General features: G+C 37.6%; 1 protein-coding gene across 2 annotated transcripts in view; it reads right to left on the bottom strand.

The window, feature by feature from the left end:
• MED23 (mediator complex subunit 23) overlaps positions 1–19,708 on the bottom strand; it is a 60,183-nt gene that overhangs the window by 13,943 nt on the left and 26,532 nt on the right. For both annotated transcript variants that reach the window (XM_006259775.4, XM_006259776.4), the window contains 11 exons: positions 14,520–14,720; positions 13,382–13,525; positions 11,054–11,199; positions 9,633–9,878; positions 9,299–9,441; positions 8,187–8,361; positions 7,342–7,505; positions 4,789–4,913; positions 4,123–4,328; positions 1,598–1,778; positions 117–287 (listed from right to left, as the gene is read on the bottom strand). In XM_006259775.4, the coding sequence (XP_006259837.2) occupies positions 117–287; positions 1,598–1,778; positions 4,123–4,328; positions 4,789–4,913; positions 7,342–7,505; positions 8,187–8,361; positions 9,299–9,441; positions 9,633–9,878; positions 11,054–11,199; positions 13,382–13,525; positions 14,520–14,720 (1,902 nt within the window). The remainder of the gene's footprint in view (positions 1–116; positions 288–1,597; positions 1,779–4,122; positions 4,329–4,788; positions 4,914–7,341; positions 7,506–8,186; positions 8,362–9,298; positions 9,442–9,632; positions 9,879–11,053; positions 11,200–13,381; positions 13,526–14,519; positions 14,721–19,708) is intronic.

A 19,708-nucleotide genomic window follows, 5' to 3' on the forward strand; every position in this document is an offset into this window, starting at 1 on the left:
TAGCTGAACAAGTTTTACACAAATAAATACAAATATGGTTCACAAAATATAGGACTGTTTGGGCAATCTTAACTTCACAGTAAAGCATCAGTCTAGAAGACTATCATTTTCAGTACCTTGTGGTAACTCATATGTTTAGTATGCCAATCATTCTGCAGCCAGTGCTCTGGAGAGTTCTCCTTCACAAAATCACTCACTCTGTTTCTGAAATCATTAGGTTTGAGTAAAAGTAACTGAATTATGAAATAGCAGACCTGGGCTTCATTGCCTTCATGACTCCGCATAGCCTTTAAGAAAAAAAAAAACACAGGAAAAAACAAACCAACAAACCACATTGGATTACAAAACAATGAAAAATGGTAACTAAGACAACCTGTTCAGTACAATTAAACACTGGCCAGCCAACTTATATGTACTTTACAGACAAATTTGTAGTCCAGATGTCTGTGCTGGGCTGATAAACTTTACAATAGTATTCTGCATGCACAAACACAGAATGTAAAAGAGAATCTGAATGTTTAGATATCATCCTCTGTAGTGACAAATCTCCATAACTTACCCTCACTTACTTATAGAGCAGTGATTCTCAACCAGGATGCCATGGCACACTGGCGTTTGAGATTCTTTCAAGGGTGCTGTGGCGTGCCACACAATATTAACACTGTTAGGTTTACAAGCATGATTCACAAAATAAACCCAGAGATTTCAAATAGAAATCCATAGTTGTGGTCTTTCTGAGTTTCTTACAGCAAAAACACTAATATTATTTTTCTGCATCAGAAAAAGAATTAAAACTAAGAGCTGGCATTTTTTGAGGGGTGGCTTGAGTCCATCCAATGGTACCTTGAGTCTAAAAAAAAAGCTGAGAACTATTGTTGCAGAGGAATTCTCCCAAGTTATCAGTGACAGGCATTCACCACCAATCTCAGATTTACTGTTGCTGCAAAATCCCTCTTCTGACCCCATACTTCCAGTGGTAGTATCAAGAAGGATGCTCTCGTTTCAAATAATGGTCATCCTAGTGATGAAGCCTTGTGGAACCACAAACACTGCAATCAGGTTTTGACATATATATCCTGGGCATTTTCTTAAATATCTAACAACCAGGTCTTTGTCAGGAAGAGAGAGATTTTAAAATTAATTAGCAGGGTAAGTTAAGCAGACAAAGCATGCAACCGCTTGTACATATTTTCTAGATACAGTGGGCAAAACTTTAACTTCCTTGAAATAAACATTGTGCAAAAGGCATGACATTTTCCATTTATTTGCTTCTATTCTGCACTTTTCAAGGGTTACTGCACAACTAGAAGGTCATATAACAATATCTTTTATGCTAGAGTTAACAATGACAATGCATAGGAGGTCATTACATAACTGATAAAAGGTAGAATTTCTCACCAGATAATATTTTTGTGACATTCCTACTTTTCTCCCACCAAAGAAATAGCAGTTCCAGTATTTTTACTACATGATTACTGGATTAGTAATTATTAAAATCAATGCATTTTCATAAATGAATTGAACTGGATCAGAAGACAGGAGCCAACTTCAGGATAAAGACATTTCTCAAACTTTGCCTTGTAGAGGTCATACTTACTAAGCACAGTATCAGTCTGTCCAGTGTAACAATATTGTATTTCCACACCATATCATTGAGAATTTCAATACATTTGTTGAGCTGCTGGCCTCCTGCTGATGTGGAGAACTCATACACCAAGAAATCTGCAAAAGTCCTGACATGAGCAACCAGAGCTCTGGCCCCGATTCTCTCTAAAACTCTAGAAAACAGAGGGAAGGAAATGATCCAGTTACCACAACATTCACATAGTAGAATGTATACTTCTTGTTAGCTGTATTATCTTGCAGGATTCTGTTTAAGTTTTTGTACAAAAACTGCACTGCCCTGCCACGCGACCTGGCTCCGTAGGGAGCAGAAATCTGTGCCAGGGTCTCCTCACTGCTGCTGCCCACCCCGCGGTACCCTGGATCTCTGCTCCCTGCAGAGCCAGGTTGCGCGGCAGGGACCAGCACTGCCTTGCTGTGTGACCTGGCTCTGCAGGGAGCCCTGCATTGCTGGGGCAGCGTGGGGCAGGCAGCGGTGGTGAGGAGACCCCCGGCGCGGATCTCTGCTCCCTATGGAGCCAAGTCACACGGCAGGACAGCTGCGTACAGCTGTTTCCCTCCAAGCCTGGCTTCAATATTCCGAAATTTTCCAAACCATTTTGGATTCCTCGTTTCATTTTGGAGATGTTTCTGAGCTTTGTGTTTCAATTCGGATTTGGTGTTTTGGGTGCCAAAATAGCCCGAAACACCTCCAAAATGAAACGGTTGCCAAAATGTTGCACAGCCCTAATAGCCATGGCCCCTTCCCTGCCATCTGCTGCAAGGCATGCATGCTAAGCAAAATGCCTTACCGTGCCATGCTCTGGCTTACCCCTGATCTAAGGATACCACAGATTGTTAGTCAGAAGTCAAAATAAATAATTTTTGGCTTCATCAATAGAGTCTGGGCATAACACCATAAATCTATACACATTGCTCTTGTAGAATTATGTTTAGTAGGACAGATATCATAACTTTCTAGTTGTGCAGGCATCATTACAAGTCCATGGGGCCAATGTAATTACATAGCTGTTGGCCACCATCTTTGAAAACCCGTGGTGATCAGGGGAGGTCCCAGACATCTGGAAAAGGGCAAATATAGTGCCCACTTAAAGAAAGGGAAGAAGGAGAATCCAGGGAACTACAGACCAGACAGCCCCACCTCAGACCCCAGAAAAAACATGGAGCAGGTCCTCAAAGAATCCATTTCTAAACATTTGGAGGAGAAGAAATTGATAAGGAACAGTAAGCATGGATTCACCAAGGGCAAGTCATGACTGACCAACCTGATTGCCTTCTATGATGAGATGACTGGCTCTGTGGGTCTGGGGAGACCAGTAGATGTGGTGTACCTTGATTTTAGCAAGGTTTTTGATATAGTCTCCTACATTCTTGCAGGCAAGCTAAGGAAGTACAGGCTGGATGAACAGACTTCAAGGTGGACAGAAAACTGGCTGCAGCATTGGGCTCAGAGGGTACTACTAATCAATAGGTCAATGTCTAGTTGGCAGTTAGTATCAAGTGGAATGCCACAGGAGCCAGTTTTGTTCAATATCTTCATTAACAATCTGGAAGATGAGATGGATTACACCCTAAGCAAGTTTGTGAATGACAGCAGCTGGGGGATATAGTAGATATGCTGGAGGATAGGGCTAGGATTCAGAGTAATGAAGACAAATTGGAAGACTGGGCCAACAGGAATCTCATGACGTTCAACAAGGACAAGTGCAAAGTTCTGCACTTAGGATGGAACAATCCCATACAGCTTTGGGACCAACTGGCTAAGCAGCAGCTCTGAAGAAAAGGACCTGGGGGTTACAGTGGACAGTAAGCTAGATATGAGCCAAAAGTGTGCCCTTGTTGCCAAGAGGGCTAATGGCATACTGGGCAGCATTAGTAGGAGCACTGCTAGCAGACTGAAGGTAGTAATTATTTCCTTCTATTCTGCACTGGTGAGGCCACATCTGGGGTACTGTGTCTAGTTTTGAGCTCTCCACTACAGAAAGGATGTGGAGAAGTTGGAGAGAGTCTCTAAAGCTTGAAGTGAGAGTGGAATAATCATAAAACAATCACCTTGTTAAAATTTTCAGAGGGTTGCTTTACAGTACTACAGAAATATAACTTATGTTAATATTTGTATTAGTAAAGAGTGAACAGTGAGCGTGTAGAATAGAAGCTCCTCATAAGTATGATTCTGTAGCTGATCAAAACACAGCTCAACTCATTTGCAACATTCCCTTTTCTAGAGAAGAGTCCTTCTATGAAATTTACATACAAAAACACCATCAGCCAGCATCTGTCATCAATATTAGGCATCATACAATCCTTATGATACAGTACATGCATCTAGCAATATCTCAAAAGCCATTACTTGGTAGTTTATCAAAAAGATGCAAAGAAGTTTGCATTAAAATCTGTGAAACAGTGTAGAAGAGTTGTAGCCCCAGTAAGGACGAAAGCCCACTGTTCTAGAGTTATGACAACTTTTGTAAAAAATACGGTTAGTCTTTAAAAGCTCACCTATAACCAATCTGATTAATGTGATCAGTCTCTAAAAGCATTTTCCACAGCAGGCAGAGAAACAGAGGAGGAGAACCCTGCATGGAAAAGTGGGTGATTATGTCATTCTCATTGGTCATAGACTTCCACTTTCGGTATTCCTCTTCTACGTTCTTTTTCAAGTTAAAACGGCTTTCTTGGGGTACATTATTCTGTTTAAAGAATGCCTGAAATAAAATAATTTGCAGTCAGCTAAAAAGCCAGAAAAGAATGTTCCCTCTTCCCACATAAATCCCCAACTAAAATCTCCATTTGAAAAGAAATGTACAATTTTAGGTAATTCCACCTTACCAAAAGCACCTTTCATAAAATTCCAACCTCTCTTATTAAAGAGAGGCAAGTAGAAACAAAGCTGTCCTTCCATCATGATGGCTATATTCTCAACAAGAGTGAAAATGCTGTTTCCAATTTATTAGCAGCACTCACCAACCAAGTATTTGATTCTAAATTATCTAGGGATGATTTTGACCCAGTGCTAATGATGCACTCATGTTGCCTTTTGAATTTGAACCTGAACTTAGAGTAGTCAAGGCTGGGGAAGAAAATACATTGACTACAAAGAGGACAACAAAAGGTGCTTTTCTCCACGATTCTAATTAGAACAAGACCTAGGTTAGAAACAATTACCTGCAGTGGAGCTGGAAAACAGCTTAGTGTGTGTGAAGCCCAATTATGGGGAGTGAAACTCATGATAGTCTGCAATATGTCCTTGCACCAAGTTCCCTGAATTGAATCAGAACCTGTGAAAAAGTCTAAACAGATGCACATAAAATATTAAGTCAACAAAAAGGGCTGGCGAAATTAGACTTCTCCCATAAGACTGACACTTCTATTAATGCTTCTTTTATGACCACATGAAGCAAACCTTTGAGAATTCAACCATTTTATTTTTCTTTCTATGCATCTTTTTAAAAAATTCCTGTATGTCTCTGTAGAGCCAGAATATTTATGGGGAGGTGAGCTGAATTTAGCAGTCAAGACAAATTAAGAGAGTTAGAACACCTCCATTCCAGATAAATGACTACAATGGTTGATGAAGGAGCTAGAAATAATTCAACTGATTTTAAAATTGAGACTTAATTTGCTGAAAGACATTATCTTGCCTGTAAACGGAACATACTTAATGCAGAAATCATTGGAGAAACAATAAACCAAGAATATAGGATGTCATTCATAAAGAACCATATTTCAGAACAGAATGGCTAGTGGAGCATTACCTCATGGAATACTTCAACTTAACCAATACAAAAACCTAGTGTTAATGCAACATTAATACTGTAAAAAGAGCCTTAGAATATAAGCCCCAAATCCTCTCTCATTCAAGCCTGTACTCTCTCTTGACTTTTGTGATATTGAAATCGTACCAGTTCTCTAGATAGTCTCTAGGCTAGATATGAATTTCAAATGTAAAAACAACAAGAAGGAAAAAGGCTTTTCATAGAAAAAGGTAGGAAGTAGGGTTGGAAAGGGCCTAAAAAGATTATCTAGTCTGATCAAGGCAGGATCACCCTTGGCTAAACCATACCAGACAAGTGCCTGCCTAACTTGCTCTTAATCGAGATTCCACAGTTAATCTAAGCAATTTGTTCAAGTGCCTTCCTCCTATGTAAAAATACAAACCTTTCAGGTTTATACACAGCAGAGGAAAGAAAGGACATGAGCTACATTTTCTTCTCTTTTGCAAATCAGGGACTGACACCTTGTCTCCTATTAACTTATCCATACTGAGCACTGAGTATATTCAGAGTGGATAAAAATCAATGATGTTTAAAAAAAAAAAAAATCAAAAAAAAATCAGATTTTAAAAAATTTAAATCAGATATTTTTAGTTAATTGTACTTTTTGATTGTTTGTTAAGATGCTTTAAAAAAAACAACCAAAAAACCCCAACCCTATATAAAGATAGTTTTAATTTAAGGTATGTTAGCGCTCAAAGATACCATCATGGAATAGGGATTATAACTTCTAGTTGCATACTATTTGTGACAGTATATTCATGTAACCTTTTTAGAAAAGTTTTATAAATAGGTCGTAACAGGCAATGGAGTATATTAGGGACCTAATCTTATGGGGTTCCCAGAGGCTCCTTTAAAGATTAGTAAAGATTAAAGAAAACCACTCTACCTGATGGGACTCAGTGCTCAGTCTAAGTTCCCATTAAGCATCTCTCTGATGCTTAGTTTCAGTTCTCAAACTGTGGATTTAATGATTCCAGAGCTAATATCCTTGTTAACAGCAGTATATGGAGATGAAAGTTAAGAGACCTGATTACCTACCCATCAGCCCTATTGTCTCTCTGCAAGTTATGTGTACACAGAGTCAAGCCCTTACCTCTCTCTAAAATTGCAAAGTTTCAAGAAGTTAAATGAATAGAGGATATCAAACAACAAGAATGAACTTTTTATAGAAAACAGTGATTAAGTCGAGGTTTTCTGACCAGTGATTTAAATTGTGATTTAAAATTGACTTGGTTTCAATTAAATCCACCCTGAATATATTTAACAGCAAAGAATAGAAAATACATGAAAATTTAATAAAAAAACCTGAAATAAAAAAATACACATCTGCAGCTTAACTCCTTTAACATTGCATGAGAAACTATATTTTCATCTAGGACAGACGTTCAGTAAACCAATTTAACCCAAATCTGATATTACATCCATCCAGGATTATCTTAAATTGATTTCAGCCATTTTGAAAGCAGTTTATGTGCACTGAACTTCTGTTGGATTACAGGTTTGAACCAGTTTTCAATCACTTATAATGGTTAATGTGTAATTTCTATCCCTAGCCTTTCAGGCAACAATTTGAATCCACTTTCACTTAATTCAGGACTTTCCAACTCGCAGTTTATGGGCTACATGTGATCTGAGAGGGGTTAAATTGCAGATCAGGTTGCCACTCCCCTGCCCCTTGTCCCCCATCAAGAGCAGCCAGAGACTCCAGGCTCCGTCCAGGCTCCTGCTTTCTGCACTCACCCCAGAGGCAGGGAAGCAAGCTAAAGTTGAAACTGGGGCCACGAGTTGTAGCAGTTGTGGGAGGACCGAGGGAGACATGTGGTATACATCCTGGGCCTGCAGTCACTGCCAGTGCAGACCCCACTGGTGAGAGACCTTCAGTCACTTAGAAGTTGGACAGCTCTGAATTAAGTTACAACCTTACTGAAAAGTTCACTGTTACCTGTTACATGTGTTGCTCTTGCTAGAGTCAAGATCAGAGCCCTGTTGAGTTCTTCTGATTCTGCTGAAAGAACTGTTTTAGGGTCGCTAAGGAAACGTGTAAATTGTGGCTGGACTTCAGAGCTGCCCAAGGCAGTGATTAGTCTTAGAGCAGTGCTCTCAACACTTGAAATGAAAAAAAGAAAGAGAGAGAGATGTTTATAGTTTCATTAGGAGAAAAAATACCAATACTATAACAGAAACAAAGCAGTAGTCTTGTTTTTTGTTATTTTTTTAACTTCATATAATATGCACATACTTATTTAGTAACATAGAACTGGAAGAGGCCTCCTGAGCAACTGATCCAGTCCCCTGTGTTCACAGGCAATCATTTATCCAAGGAATCCCCAAAATCTTCACTTCCAACCTTTGCATGGAAGATACACTACCCAAAACAGCATATGGGTCACCATACATCAAAGCAGGGTAGACGAGGACATAGATAATTTAAGGAAGTATTTGGTTAATATAATCTCAGAAGATCCTAAGAAAAGGACTGTTTCCTCTATATGACAGAGAAAGGCAACAGCACCTGGTCTATGCCAATCTGATCTGGGGGAAATATTCCTTCCTGATCTAAAATTGGCTTTCAGCCTGATCCTAACCAGAAGACCAAAATCCTGTAACCAGGAACTTCTCGTTTTCCCAGGATCGATAGGAGCATCTATGCATGTAAGTCAACAGCCCCAGGCTTAGCTATGGCCAACATCTGAATGGCTTGGAGGAAGGAACTCCTATTTTTCTTGGAATCTTACAGGACTTTTAATATCATTAATGAAAGAATGTTTGCAAAGTTCATTCACTCACCAGAGGTGAAGCTGGTTTTGACTGGTCTGTGGCACCGCAGCCAAGGAATGAAGTTGGCTCAGCAGCTGCACTCTGTAATGAGGCTGGATGTGATGCATACGGTAGCTGAACATCTCTAGCAAAGTGTGCAAGATTCCCCAAGCATGAGACTTAAACACAGTTGGCAAAAGCTGGCCTGACAAGAGAAGACAATTTGGAAAGCATTCTCCTGTGAGATCACTTGGAAATATATGTATCCTTATTCAAGTTATATTTAGCTGCAATCCACATTTTTTTCCTATGAGAACCAATCAGACCTACCAAAAGGACATGTACAAATACCATCGCTAAAGCATAGATTATTTTTCTTTCAACATATGAGCAATATTTTCTTTTGACTAAATAAATACAGTGGTCAAAGTATTTGAATGAGTAAAACTAAGAATACTGTTACATGTCACTTGAGCTTGATCAAATATGTGTAATTAAAGCATCTGTCCATGAAAACCATACGCCTGTGTGCATAAATCAGATTATAGATTTCCCTCACTTTATGCAGGTTCTGTATATGCAAATTTGCTCTTATGTGATGACCCTTTTCATACTAAAAAACTGTTATATGTGAGGTAAATTCACTCTTTTGTGATTGGTATGGTGGAAGCCCGCAGTCAGCTGCTTTGTGAGTGACGCACATCAAAATACAGTCTCCTGTGTGGATCTGTGCTCTTTGCTCGTTGTCTGCAACACCTATTTCCGTAGTTGCCATCCCTATTATGATAGTGCCCTGTGCTTGTGTGTACTGTTTGCTGTTGCTGAGTACCAAAATTGTCTTGTAAAAGTAGTAGAAATGGGTCTGGGGGTCATTACAGTCAAGGTCTTGAAACATATCCGTATTGTTACATTGTAAAGTGGATTCCCTTTATGCAAATTTAAGTTATGCGCCATTTTCCAGGAACGCATGTACAACATAAAGCAAGGGAAACCTGTACTAGAGTCCTGGGATTACAAGGAACCCTCTGTGGGTAGAAACCTGCATGTGGGCAGTTGGGCTCTGATCTTTACTATAGCTTCTAAATGCCACTCTAAAAGCTAAAACAATTATTCACTAAGTAATAATGCTAAAAAGTTCTTACTGATAAAGCCTTTGATGCCCAAGGATTCTATTTCCATGTAAACCAATAAACGACTGTAAGTTTCCACAAGTGCTGGTGCCAAGGCCAGGCTAGATTTTGCATGTGCCAGTTTAATCACCCTGGTAGCTATGCTGTGAATAAGGCTGGGAAAAAAAAGTTTTATTAGTTACATACTTAAAATTGAAGAAGTTAGTTGAATAAGTCTGTAGAACTTCTATAGAGAACTTTATGAAGCAGACCAAACAGATGAGCTTTTCTTTTGATATTACTACAGATAGCCTAAGATTCACTGGTAAAAAAAGCAAGCTGATTGCATTTAACAGCCAGACCATACCTCATTTTTGCATGAACTGTAAGTGAATCTAAGAGATTCATTGGCAATGGAGTGATAGATCCTGATGCCATGCAGTTAGTTCCTGGAAGAGGTATCCTCATGTTGCCATTTCCATAAATAGTTTCTACCAGAACTCCCATTGGCAAAGTGAAACATTCTGAATTGGTTGAATATGCATTACATAATAATGCAATCTTGTAGTCATTCATCTGTAAACTTTTATTCCTTAGACTCTGTTGCAAAAATCTGCATATCCAAGACAGAGTAAACATTGAATGGAAAAGACAAAAAGTAAGTATATGAATAGACTGAAGAGACAAGACTAAATTAATCCTAGTGTAACCCTACTGCAACATATCTGGGCTTTTTTCATTAGCAGTCACTATGATATATAATAGATGAGCAGCCTTTGTGCCCTTGGCAATTCACAGGATAGTTTCAGAAGACTGGATTAGAGAAACAGTTGTTAAAATATGTCACACCAAAAATCACTAACCCCTCGTCTCTTTACAACTAACACTTAAAAAAAATCTGAAGTGAAAAACCAAATCTAGTGTGTTATTCTTTATTTACTGATAACAAAACTTAATTCCAAAAAGTAAAATTAAGGAAATGGAAACTGACTAGTCAATTTCACTTCTTAGTGCTCAATCAATATTATAAGAGCAATGCTTGGGTTGTAAAGAAAACAGATTATTTAAACTCAAATAAGAAACATGTCTCCTTAAGATACATCATAAAAGTATATTGGATTAGTTTTTTTTAAACCACCTGGGGGCAGCAGAGCAGGCCCTATAAGGAGATGGGACCTGAACTTGTTCAGCCTCCACAAGAGAAGGTTGAGAGGGGATCTGGTGGCCGTCTATAAACTGGCCAAGGGAGACCAGCAGGGAATGGGAGAGTCCCTGTTCCCCTGAGCACTACTGGGAGTAACAAGGAATAATGGCCATAAGTTGACGGAGAGTAGATTCAGACTAGACATCAGGAAGCACGTCTTCATAGTCAGGGCGGCTAGGAGCTGGAACCAACTTCCAAGGGAAGTGCTGCTCGCTCCTACCCTGGCGGGGTCTTCCAAAGGAGGCTCGATAGACACCTAGCCAGGGTTGTTTGACTCCAGCATCCTTTCCTGCCATGGCAGGGGGTTGGACTTGATGATCTGCTCAGATCCCTTCCGACCCTACCAACTATGAAACCTTTAGTCTTTCACTACCTGACATTGGTCCTTTAATATGCAATCAAAGAATTACTGTACTGATTCCATTAGCCTGTTAGTAACTGAAAAAATAGTATTGTATTGTATCACAACAATTTAGATTATCTACTTGTATTCTCTTTTTTGGGGGTTGTCCATGTAAGCCAATATAATAAGCAGCAATACTGGATTAAAAAATCCACAAGCAGAACAAAAGCACCCAACTTACTCATGGTGCAGTTTAAGAGAATGAGGAATTGGAATCTGCAATTTGGAGTTGTCACTATGAGCCTTTCGGTTCAGATGTATCCAGATACAGGTCATTGCAAAGGCATGAGTTGACTGGGGTTTGTTAATATCAGGTACAGGAATACACTAAGGAAAGAAAACAGTTACTGCTGTATGTGTATCTTTTCATTAAACAACTGACATTTGCTGATAGTTGCTTGCAAACCTGAGAGGAAAAAAAAAAACCCAACTGTGTATCTCTGCACATCTTGCTCTGAAGTCTGTGAAGCGCAGGACAATTTGGTGATTATTTACCATTCATGGAACCTAAAGATCTAAACTGCAGATAAATATCTATATTTACAAGAACATTAAATACATATTGTTGTAAAACAAATGCTTTCATAATCAACCTCTGATTTATACAAGGCATTAGTTAAGGATAGCTCACTTTATACCAAGCCCCCAACCTGAAAGGGTTAATCCAAATGGAAAAAAAAAGAAAAGAAAAGAAAAAGAAAATATGAGATATTGGTTCACTACAGTGCTAATATAAACTTCCATTAATAGCCCCTGAGAGAAAAAATGCCTTTGCACCTACCTAAAGGTCAAATGTTCAGAAAGAAATAAAATATAGAAACTGATCAACTGACTTAAACTAAACTTAAAAATCAACAGAGTTGAACTTTGGCTGGCTTTGTACCCCGATGCACCCAGAAAACCCAAGGACAGAGAGAAACATACAGTAAGTTATCAAGTGAGTCCTGACTCCCTCCAAAAAGCCAGTCTATAAGCCTGTGGTGAGCAGTCACTTCAAGGAGGATGCAGGGTGCAGGGCATGTGCACATGTCTGAGTGTCTCTCTCACATCTGGCAATGGAAATCAAGCATCCAAATATTTAAGAACTGCACAAATGCATGACTCCCCCTACCTCTGATAATAGGCATTTCAGGGTGAGAAGGCAGTGCAGAAAAGCAGTGCCGCTCAGAATACAGAAACAAATTTTTGTGGTGCACATCTTGGTTTAGGAACCATTTTTCCAGTGAAATGTTTTCTGTTCTCACTGTCTTAATAATGTATCATGCTTAGGAAAAAGTTTTGGGAGCTCCAGGAAAAAAATATAATGACTTCTTTATAGCATAACATGATTTAAAAACAAACAAATGAGAAAACAACCCTCACTTACCCTCCAGAACTCCACATATTCATGGAATAAATTATTCAATTTTCCTTACCAAAAAAAAAAAGGACTGCAGCACAGAAGTGGAAGCCACATTAAGACATTCTGCGCTGCAACCAAGGGCGGTATTATTCATAATATGTGTGCATACAACTTGGGCTGTGAAGGTAGGCAAATTACATATTTAAACTGTTTGCACAATTACACAAAAGTAAATAAGGTGCCTCCTCTCCCTTTTCATGCTAGTGTCCTGAATCATGGCTTGGTTTGTCATAATATCACCACTGAGCCTAAGGGTAGCAACATACCAATTAAGATGAAAAGATTCCACATTTCATTTTAAGTTTTCATTACAAATTCAGAGGCCAGATACAGACATTCAAAAAGCCTGAGGCGGAATTTATCTAAGTTATGTGGTTTTCTATAAGCAGCATAGTTTAGATTGGTAGCAAACAGAACACATATCTGCCTTTTTGGCAGTGGGGGTAAATCTCAAAACAGGTCCTGCCATTTTTAAACCAGTCTGTGCGCGCCGACTTCTGTTCTGTTATGGGTATAGATCAGTTTCCAATCACTTATAGCCAGTAAAAGTGTAATATCCATAGCTGGCCAAAAGGCCTACAGTGGATCAGTTTATCTTACTTTCATGCTTGGAAAGTTGTCTTTGCTATTCAGAGACAAGAACTCTTTCTTAAATGGAGGCAAAGGTTGCATTCTACAGAATATACACTTGAAGTATGCTGTCACAGGGCTCAGACACAGAGCACCTGTATAAATGTGAAACTTACTCTACTTCTATGCACCAATTTAAATTATACCAGGATGGCGTACTCTCTCAGGAAAGCTGCATGCAGTAGGTGGTTATTAGAACTCCTTACCAGAAGATGGTGATGGAGCTGATAATGGCATGTTTGCTTTAAGCAAGTATCATGTGCCCTGGAATAAGCTGAGAACACATGAAACACAGACTGACAAAATTGATCACTAGGAAAATCTAACACGATTTTAAAGCTTCAGTAACTTAAACTATTTTTCTACAATTACGTCTTTTATTATTTAGCTCGCTGCTACTTTAAGAGCTAGATATAATTATATTACATTAAATAGCATTCAATTATTCATATTTTTCATGTTGTATTGAAGACTCACATCTTTTTCAGGATAGAGAAGATCAAAAAGCTTCATTACTGGGAGGAAATCAGCCAATGCATTTTTCTGAATGCTGCCAGAGATGAACTGCAGTAGCACCCACATCAGATGGTCTCTTCCTTTAATGAGACCACGTCCTGCCAACTGCATAAAGAGTGAAAGAGAAAGATAAATATTATATGAAAGGAAAAAATACAGAACAACAAGTATTATGATTTATTTGTATATGAAAAAATAAATTAAAATAGTTCAACTGTCCGCACTTTATTGGGGGAACACAAATAAAACACCTTGCTTGGAGAAATATTGAGCTTGCATTTCCAGAGCCTTTTGAGAACTTGTATAGGTCTTGACTGAAAGGACTGTGGCTGCTACTGACAGCTACATAAATTTTTATTCCTCTCAAGCTTTATGGGTTAAAAATTAGTTGATTTTTGTAATTATTTTATATTAGGTTTGACTACATGACATCCTAAATTAAAGTATAACCAAGCATTTAAGATGAAAAAAAATGCTATCTTTAAATTCTGGTTGCATGCAACTAAGAACTATGTAATATAATACCATGAAGAGAAAGACTGAACCTGAAATAAAATGATTTCTATCTGCTGTAACCTAAAAAAAAGAAAAAGGAAAAGAATCCAAAGCCAGCTACTAGGAACAGGGATGTGTATTTTAAGTAGGGACCTCCCAAATTTGTGGCAGAAGTGGGGGGGTGCAGCGGCCCCTTTAATCTTGCAGGTTCCCCCCACACTGATTGGTGGGGCGGCCATGCTGCTCGCCACTCCCCGCTGATCGGTGGAGAGGCAAAAGCCGCGGCTTTAAATATGGCACTGTTTTTGCTGGGCAAAAGCTTGAGTGTATTTGCACACAATCCACAGGGAACAGAACAATTAGTAAGTAGACTTGGTTCTCTAGCTGCTGCTACTCAGTTACTAATCACAAGGAAAAATATCTTTTATTCTTCATTTTGCCTTTCAAAACAAGGTGTGGATCTTATTTCAGAGCATGCTGTATACAAGAAAATGCAGCATACTATTTAATCTCTACTAAAGAGTATTGTGATGAGTCTCATTCTTCACAGACCATTCTTTTTATAATGCCTTACCAAACAAGTGTACCACAGACAACAATGTACCTTTTGATGGAGTGACAGGACCATATGAGGAAAGCTTGCAAACTGAAAGAGCACAAAGAAAATAAGCTGGCTGGAGAGGTGCTGCCACAACAGCTGGCTGGTTCCTCCATCATCAAACTTCTCTTCTGTCTCTGAACGCTCCATTGCATACACCACGAGATCCACCAACTGGTCCTCCAGGACAGGGCAGCGCTGTTTGTGCTGTAAGGCAGAGACCAGATACAGTATTCCAAAAGCCTTGTAGTAACTTCAGACATACAGTAACAATTTCAGTACAGTATATAGACAGGAGGCTGGGAAGCATGAAATGAAGTCTGAACTTAAGAAGTTAAAGGATAAGCCAGTGTATTAAAGCTGCACTATGTTACAGGTCACAAATGATGATTTTTACATTCTACCACATTATAAATATTTACTTGTTCCCTTCCCCCAAATATATATCAATTCAGCATAGAATATTATGTCTCTGGCATGGTATTCACAGCGCTAACAGGGACTTGCAAAGCTCAGGTGTTGTAAATATGGGTCTTTGTCAATAAACAGAAAATACTACATGCTAGAAACAAAGGGCATATTTCAAAACCCATACAAATATTCAGAAAGACTACTTCAAGGCTACTTTAGACGTGATGTGTGCCCAAACTAATGATGAAGCACAGACTGCAATGCAACAGTATTAGAGATGTCCAAAAAGTAATCTGGCAAGTTCTGTGTAGTACATGCTGAATCGTTCATATACCATGATAATGAGCACACTGCATAGACTGCAGAAGACCCCATGATGTGCTAGACAAATACACAAATCTCTTCTTAAAATATACCTCCACCATGGTGTCTTTTAACAAAGACCAAGTATAGAATATGATATATATGCGTTTATATTTATACATATTAGTAGCAGCCCTACATCAAGTTCGGGCCTTTCATTTTTTTAGCAATAGCTCAGACTAAATTTTGTGCATTATTTGTATAGTATCTTCCTTGGTGCAGGGACCTGGTATTACTCTGCTTCTGTGCAGCTACATTATATACTAAGCCCTAAGTGTTACCTGAAAAGGGTTTAAAAAAACAAAACCCAAAAATACCAAAACTGAAATTTGACATGCTGCAGACAGTGTTAGCACTGTGGAAATCTCCAATATCGATTTGTGCGGTGTGCAAAATCCTGTTCATAAACAGTTACATTTCATTTTTTAAATATCTGGTGCCTGTAACATAATACAGCCTTAAGAAAAAAGTATTACTTTAATAATAAGAAAGAAAAGGAACTGAGCTGCTTAAACACTAATCATGAAAATGTGATGTCCCTTTCTAGAGGCAAAAAAGGCTTTTTTTTTATTTTTTTTTTATTTTTTTATTTTTTTTAGGAAAAGTTTATAAATTTTACCCAAATACTCATAGTACATGTCAGGACTCCCTTAAAAGAGTTCTTTGACTTGCTAGCCAGTCAGCCTAAAACACTTTTTAATAAAAAAGAAGGGAAAGAAAATTGCTAAAAGGAGATGCTTGTTCTAACCTTAGCCGATGGTAGTCTTTTGCCATGAAAAAGGGATTCTTTCTTCAAATTAAGAATAAAATGCAAGAATGGGAAAACTTGACAAAATATAATGAACAGCATCCCCTCTTTTACATGCTCTTTTCCAGCTCAGAACTGCAGAAAGCTACAAGTCTAGCTGCACTTTCTTGAAGCATGCTTACACACAAACTTCTAACTAAAATGGGAAGCGTCAATTACTGTTTCACCTTCTCTTTCAGATACACAATGCCATGGTCACGGATCAACCACATTACAGGTTTACAAAGAGCAATATTAACACCACCAATTGAGAATACTTTTTTTTTTCCAAACGCAACTAATTATAAAGCAGAGCAGGGTGCAACAGACAACACTACTGACTATTTCATAATCCGGCATGCAAAACTACTGTGTACAGGGCTTGAAATTCACTAGTTTCATATGCAGTGAGTTAACATCCAACAGCCTAACAATGTTAGGCTACATTAATTTAGAATAGAATTATTCATGGAATACAACAAGAAAATATTGCTGCAGAAAAGAAAGCCAGAATTTCCAGTAGGAATTTGCCACTTGTAAGTTTTCATGTTCTTTAAAATAAAATTGACCCAATAGTAGTTAAATCCCCTGGTAAATATAATTAAGCAAACAAGTTTCAGTAAATATATATTTTCATATTTTAAGACAATTAAGACTGGGACTAACTTAGGACTCAAGAAACTCAAAGATAAGACCGTTAATTTTATCCTTTATTAATATTGTTTTAAGAATAATTTTCAAGGATAATACAATAATGTTTGTTAAATACAGCTTATCAGCCTTAGCAGTCTTCTGGTATTTAAATGCTCAGTATATACAGGCTTGAAGTGGGGGGAAAAATGGTACCCTGTCCTTCAATACCCAAATGAGCAAAACTGGGCCTTAAAAATTCACAAGAGACATGTTTTATTAAGGGCACACATATCATATAGGCTACTCTATTACATAAATATATGAGGTGTGAAACACAAATTACAATATAGGCAAAATAGTGTCATGGTCTAGTGCCTCAAAAATGCCACAAATAAAAATTAATATTTTGTCTATATTTTTTCTTTAAAATTTTATTTTAATTATATGTAGATAAAAGAACATCTCAAACCATTAATATTTTACCTCTAAAATGTATTCTTTTAAAGGTATTACAATGGAGAGTTTTAAAATTTGGTTAAAATTCATCAATTTCCATTCTGATATTTTGAGTTTTATGTGAAAACAAGATTTTTAATGCTCAAAGAATAGGGTTTACACTTGAAATTCAATTAAATCATGAACATATAGGAAGAAAATTATTGTGGGCTAGCTACCATAACCATTTAATGTTGACTTTGTTGTTTTTTGGGTTTTTTTTGGTTTTAACTGAAAACAAAAAAATGTGAACCACTAAAAAAAAAAAAAAAAAAAAAAAAAAAATCTAGAAATGCCTTTGTCAATGAGTCAAATAGGGAAAATAAGTAATCTTTGATAATAGACTCATAATCTTAAACATTTAAATATTGATAAAGTAGCTATGTGATACTTTATTTAGATATGATGTATAAAACTATTATAAAATTTTCCCTCTTTTTTCAAAAGTGTTTGTCCAAAGGCTGACAATTAGCTTAAGGTGACAACCTGTATTGAGAGTGGTTCTGTTTCTACAAAGTTTAATTGGATTTTGGCATTTTCTTCAAGAGCATCAGTCCCATGCACAACACATTTCTGACATACAACCTTTCAAACAGAAATAAGATTTCAAAGAAAGTCATTTAACACTAAAACACCAGAAGATCCATACTCTTTGCCAACTCATGCTGTGAATTACTGGGAAACCCAAATTCCCGGGCTCAGACAGACAATAAGAAGAGGGTGAAAAAAGTAAACTGTTGAATACCACATTATGTCATTCCTTTAACTTGATGCCTTTAGTCCAATTCCACGATGGTGCAAAGGGGAAAAAACCATACAGCCTTGCTCAAACAAACTGGTAGGTGGATCTGACAAGAATGAAACTATATAAATCCACTAAGGAAAAGTAGTGTAAAAGAACATTTTCAACCTTAACCTTTATACCACTGCTGCTAACTTGAAAGGTGAACAGCAAAGACTTCATGAGTAGTAAAGTGTTTAAGGTCCCAATTCATTAACATAGACAGCAACATTATTCAACATTATTCAAACAATGTAACTCAATTCCTCATCCCTTAGCCAGAAAAAACACAGTTTAACATGAGCTTGGTTTTACCTCCACTCTTTTAAGGGCCTGGGATGCCATCAAGGAAATTGCAGAACCCCAAATGCTGAACTTAGTGTGTAAGTTAAAAAGGAAATGCTTTAAATAAAACTAAAATATAATTTAATCTGTAACAAAGAAAGTAAAGAAATAGGACAAGATTTGCAAGAGTTGACTTTTTATTGTTGGTGGCCAGTTTGAGACAGGATACACAGGGTCAGATTTTCAGATGATAACTATTCAGCATTTTCTTAAATGAGCCCCCTAAAAAGGGACCTCAACTTGGGTTCCTAAAAATTAAATAATTCAAAATAACTAGTATTTTTTCAGTAATAGGTTATGATATACATTCTATAAAACTGTGTACAATTAAACTGATATTGGGAAGATGTAATCCTAATTATTAATAATGTGCCAATAGAGATGATGAACAAGAAACTGGACCAAATTATATTTCCTACAAGACTATCAGACTTTAACAGGAATAGAAAAGACATGGTAGTTTCCCATACCAACTTCTGCAATACTAGAATACAGAAAACTCTTACATTGAGAGAGACCATTTAATAGTTACAAAGTGCTTTTTCATTAAAGGTCACATGCAAGAAGTATCCATAACAGATTTCTTCCCCCGAAAAATAAATCTGACAACCTTAGATGCAAGGTGTGTAAAACTGTATAAGGCGTTTGTGTAACAACTTTGCCTTGATGGATTCCCTCTGCAACAGCTGAATAGAAAACAGTTGAATTTGTCCTTTAAAAGCAACTCAGAACATTTTCAAACTAAATATATTTCTAACATAAATCTACACACAGTTAAAATCAAAGCTAAAAACAACTCTTTTTGCTGTTCACCTTTAAGAATAGTTGAAAGCCAAAGCATGTTTCTTTTTCAGCCGTACCATACGTAGTTTGAACACTTACAAACTGTAGAAGCTAAAAGTTTTACATGAATGCTCCAATCCTGCAACTGGATCCACATGGATTTATGACAGAGCCTCTGCCCAGCTTTGCTTAAGTAGAAAAGACAGATCTGATCACCACCCTGGATTTTGTTTTTTAAATTTGCTTGGTAAAAGCAAAGTGCTACATTTTATAACACAGTTGGCACTATTAACATTTTCTTTATGTTTTTAATGATTTATTCTATGTACACTTTGTTTCTATTACTATTTCTGTTAGACCCTGATTCCATGTGGCACTCAACGACTAGGGAGATTACGATCCCCAATTGCCCATGGATCCAGCTGCTCAGGGAGCAAACAGGGAGCAAACACCAGCACATATTGCTCGCAACAGCTTTATTCAAAATGGCGACAGCTTTGGGCCAGCTCCAACAAAAATGTTCGGATAGCTGCTACGAACATCAGTTCTTTCCACATTTATACACCTTGGTTCATGCTCATTAACATTTACTCCACC

Source organism: Alligator mississippiensis, chromosome 1, assembly GCF_030867095.1.
Source record: "Alligator mississippiensis isolate rAllMis1 chromosome 1, rAllMis1, whole genome shotgun sequence".
Taxonomy (NCBI): Eukaryota; Metazoa; Chordata; order Crocodylia; family Alligatoridae; genus Alligator; species Alligator mississippiensis.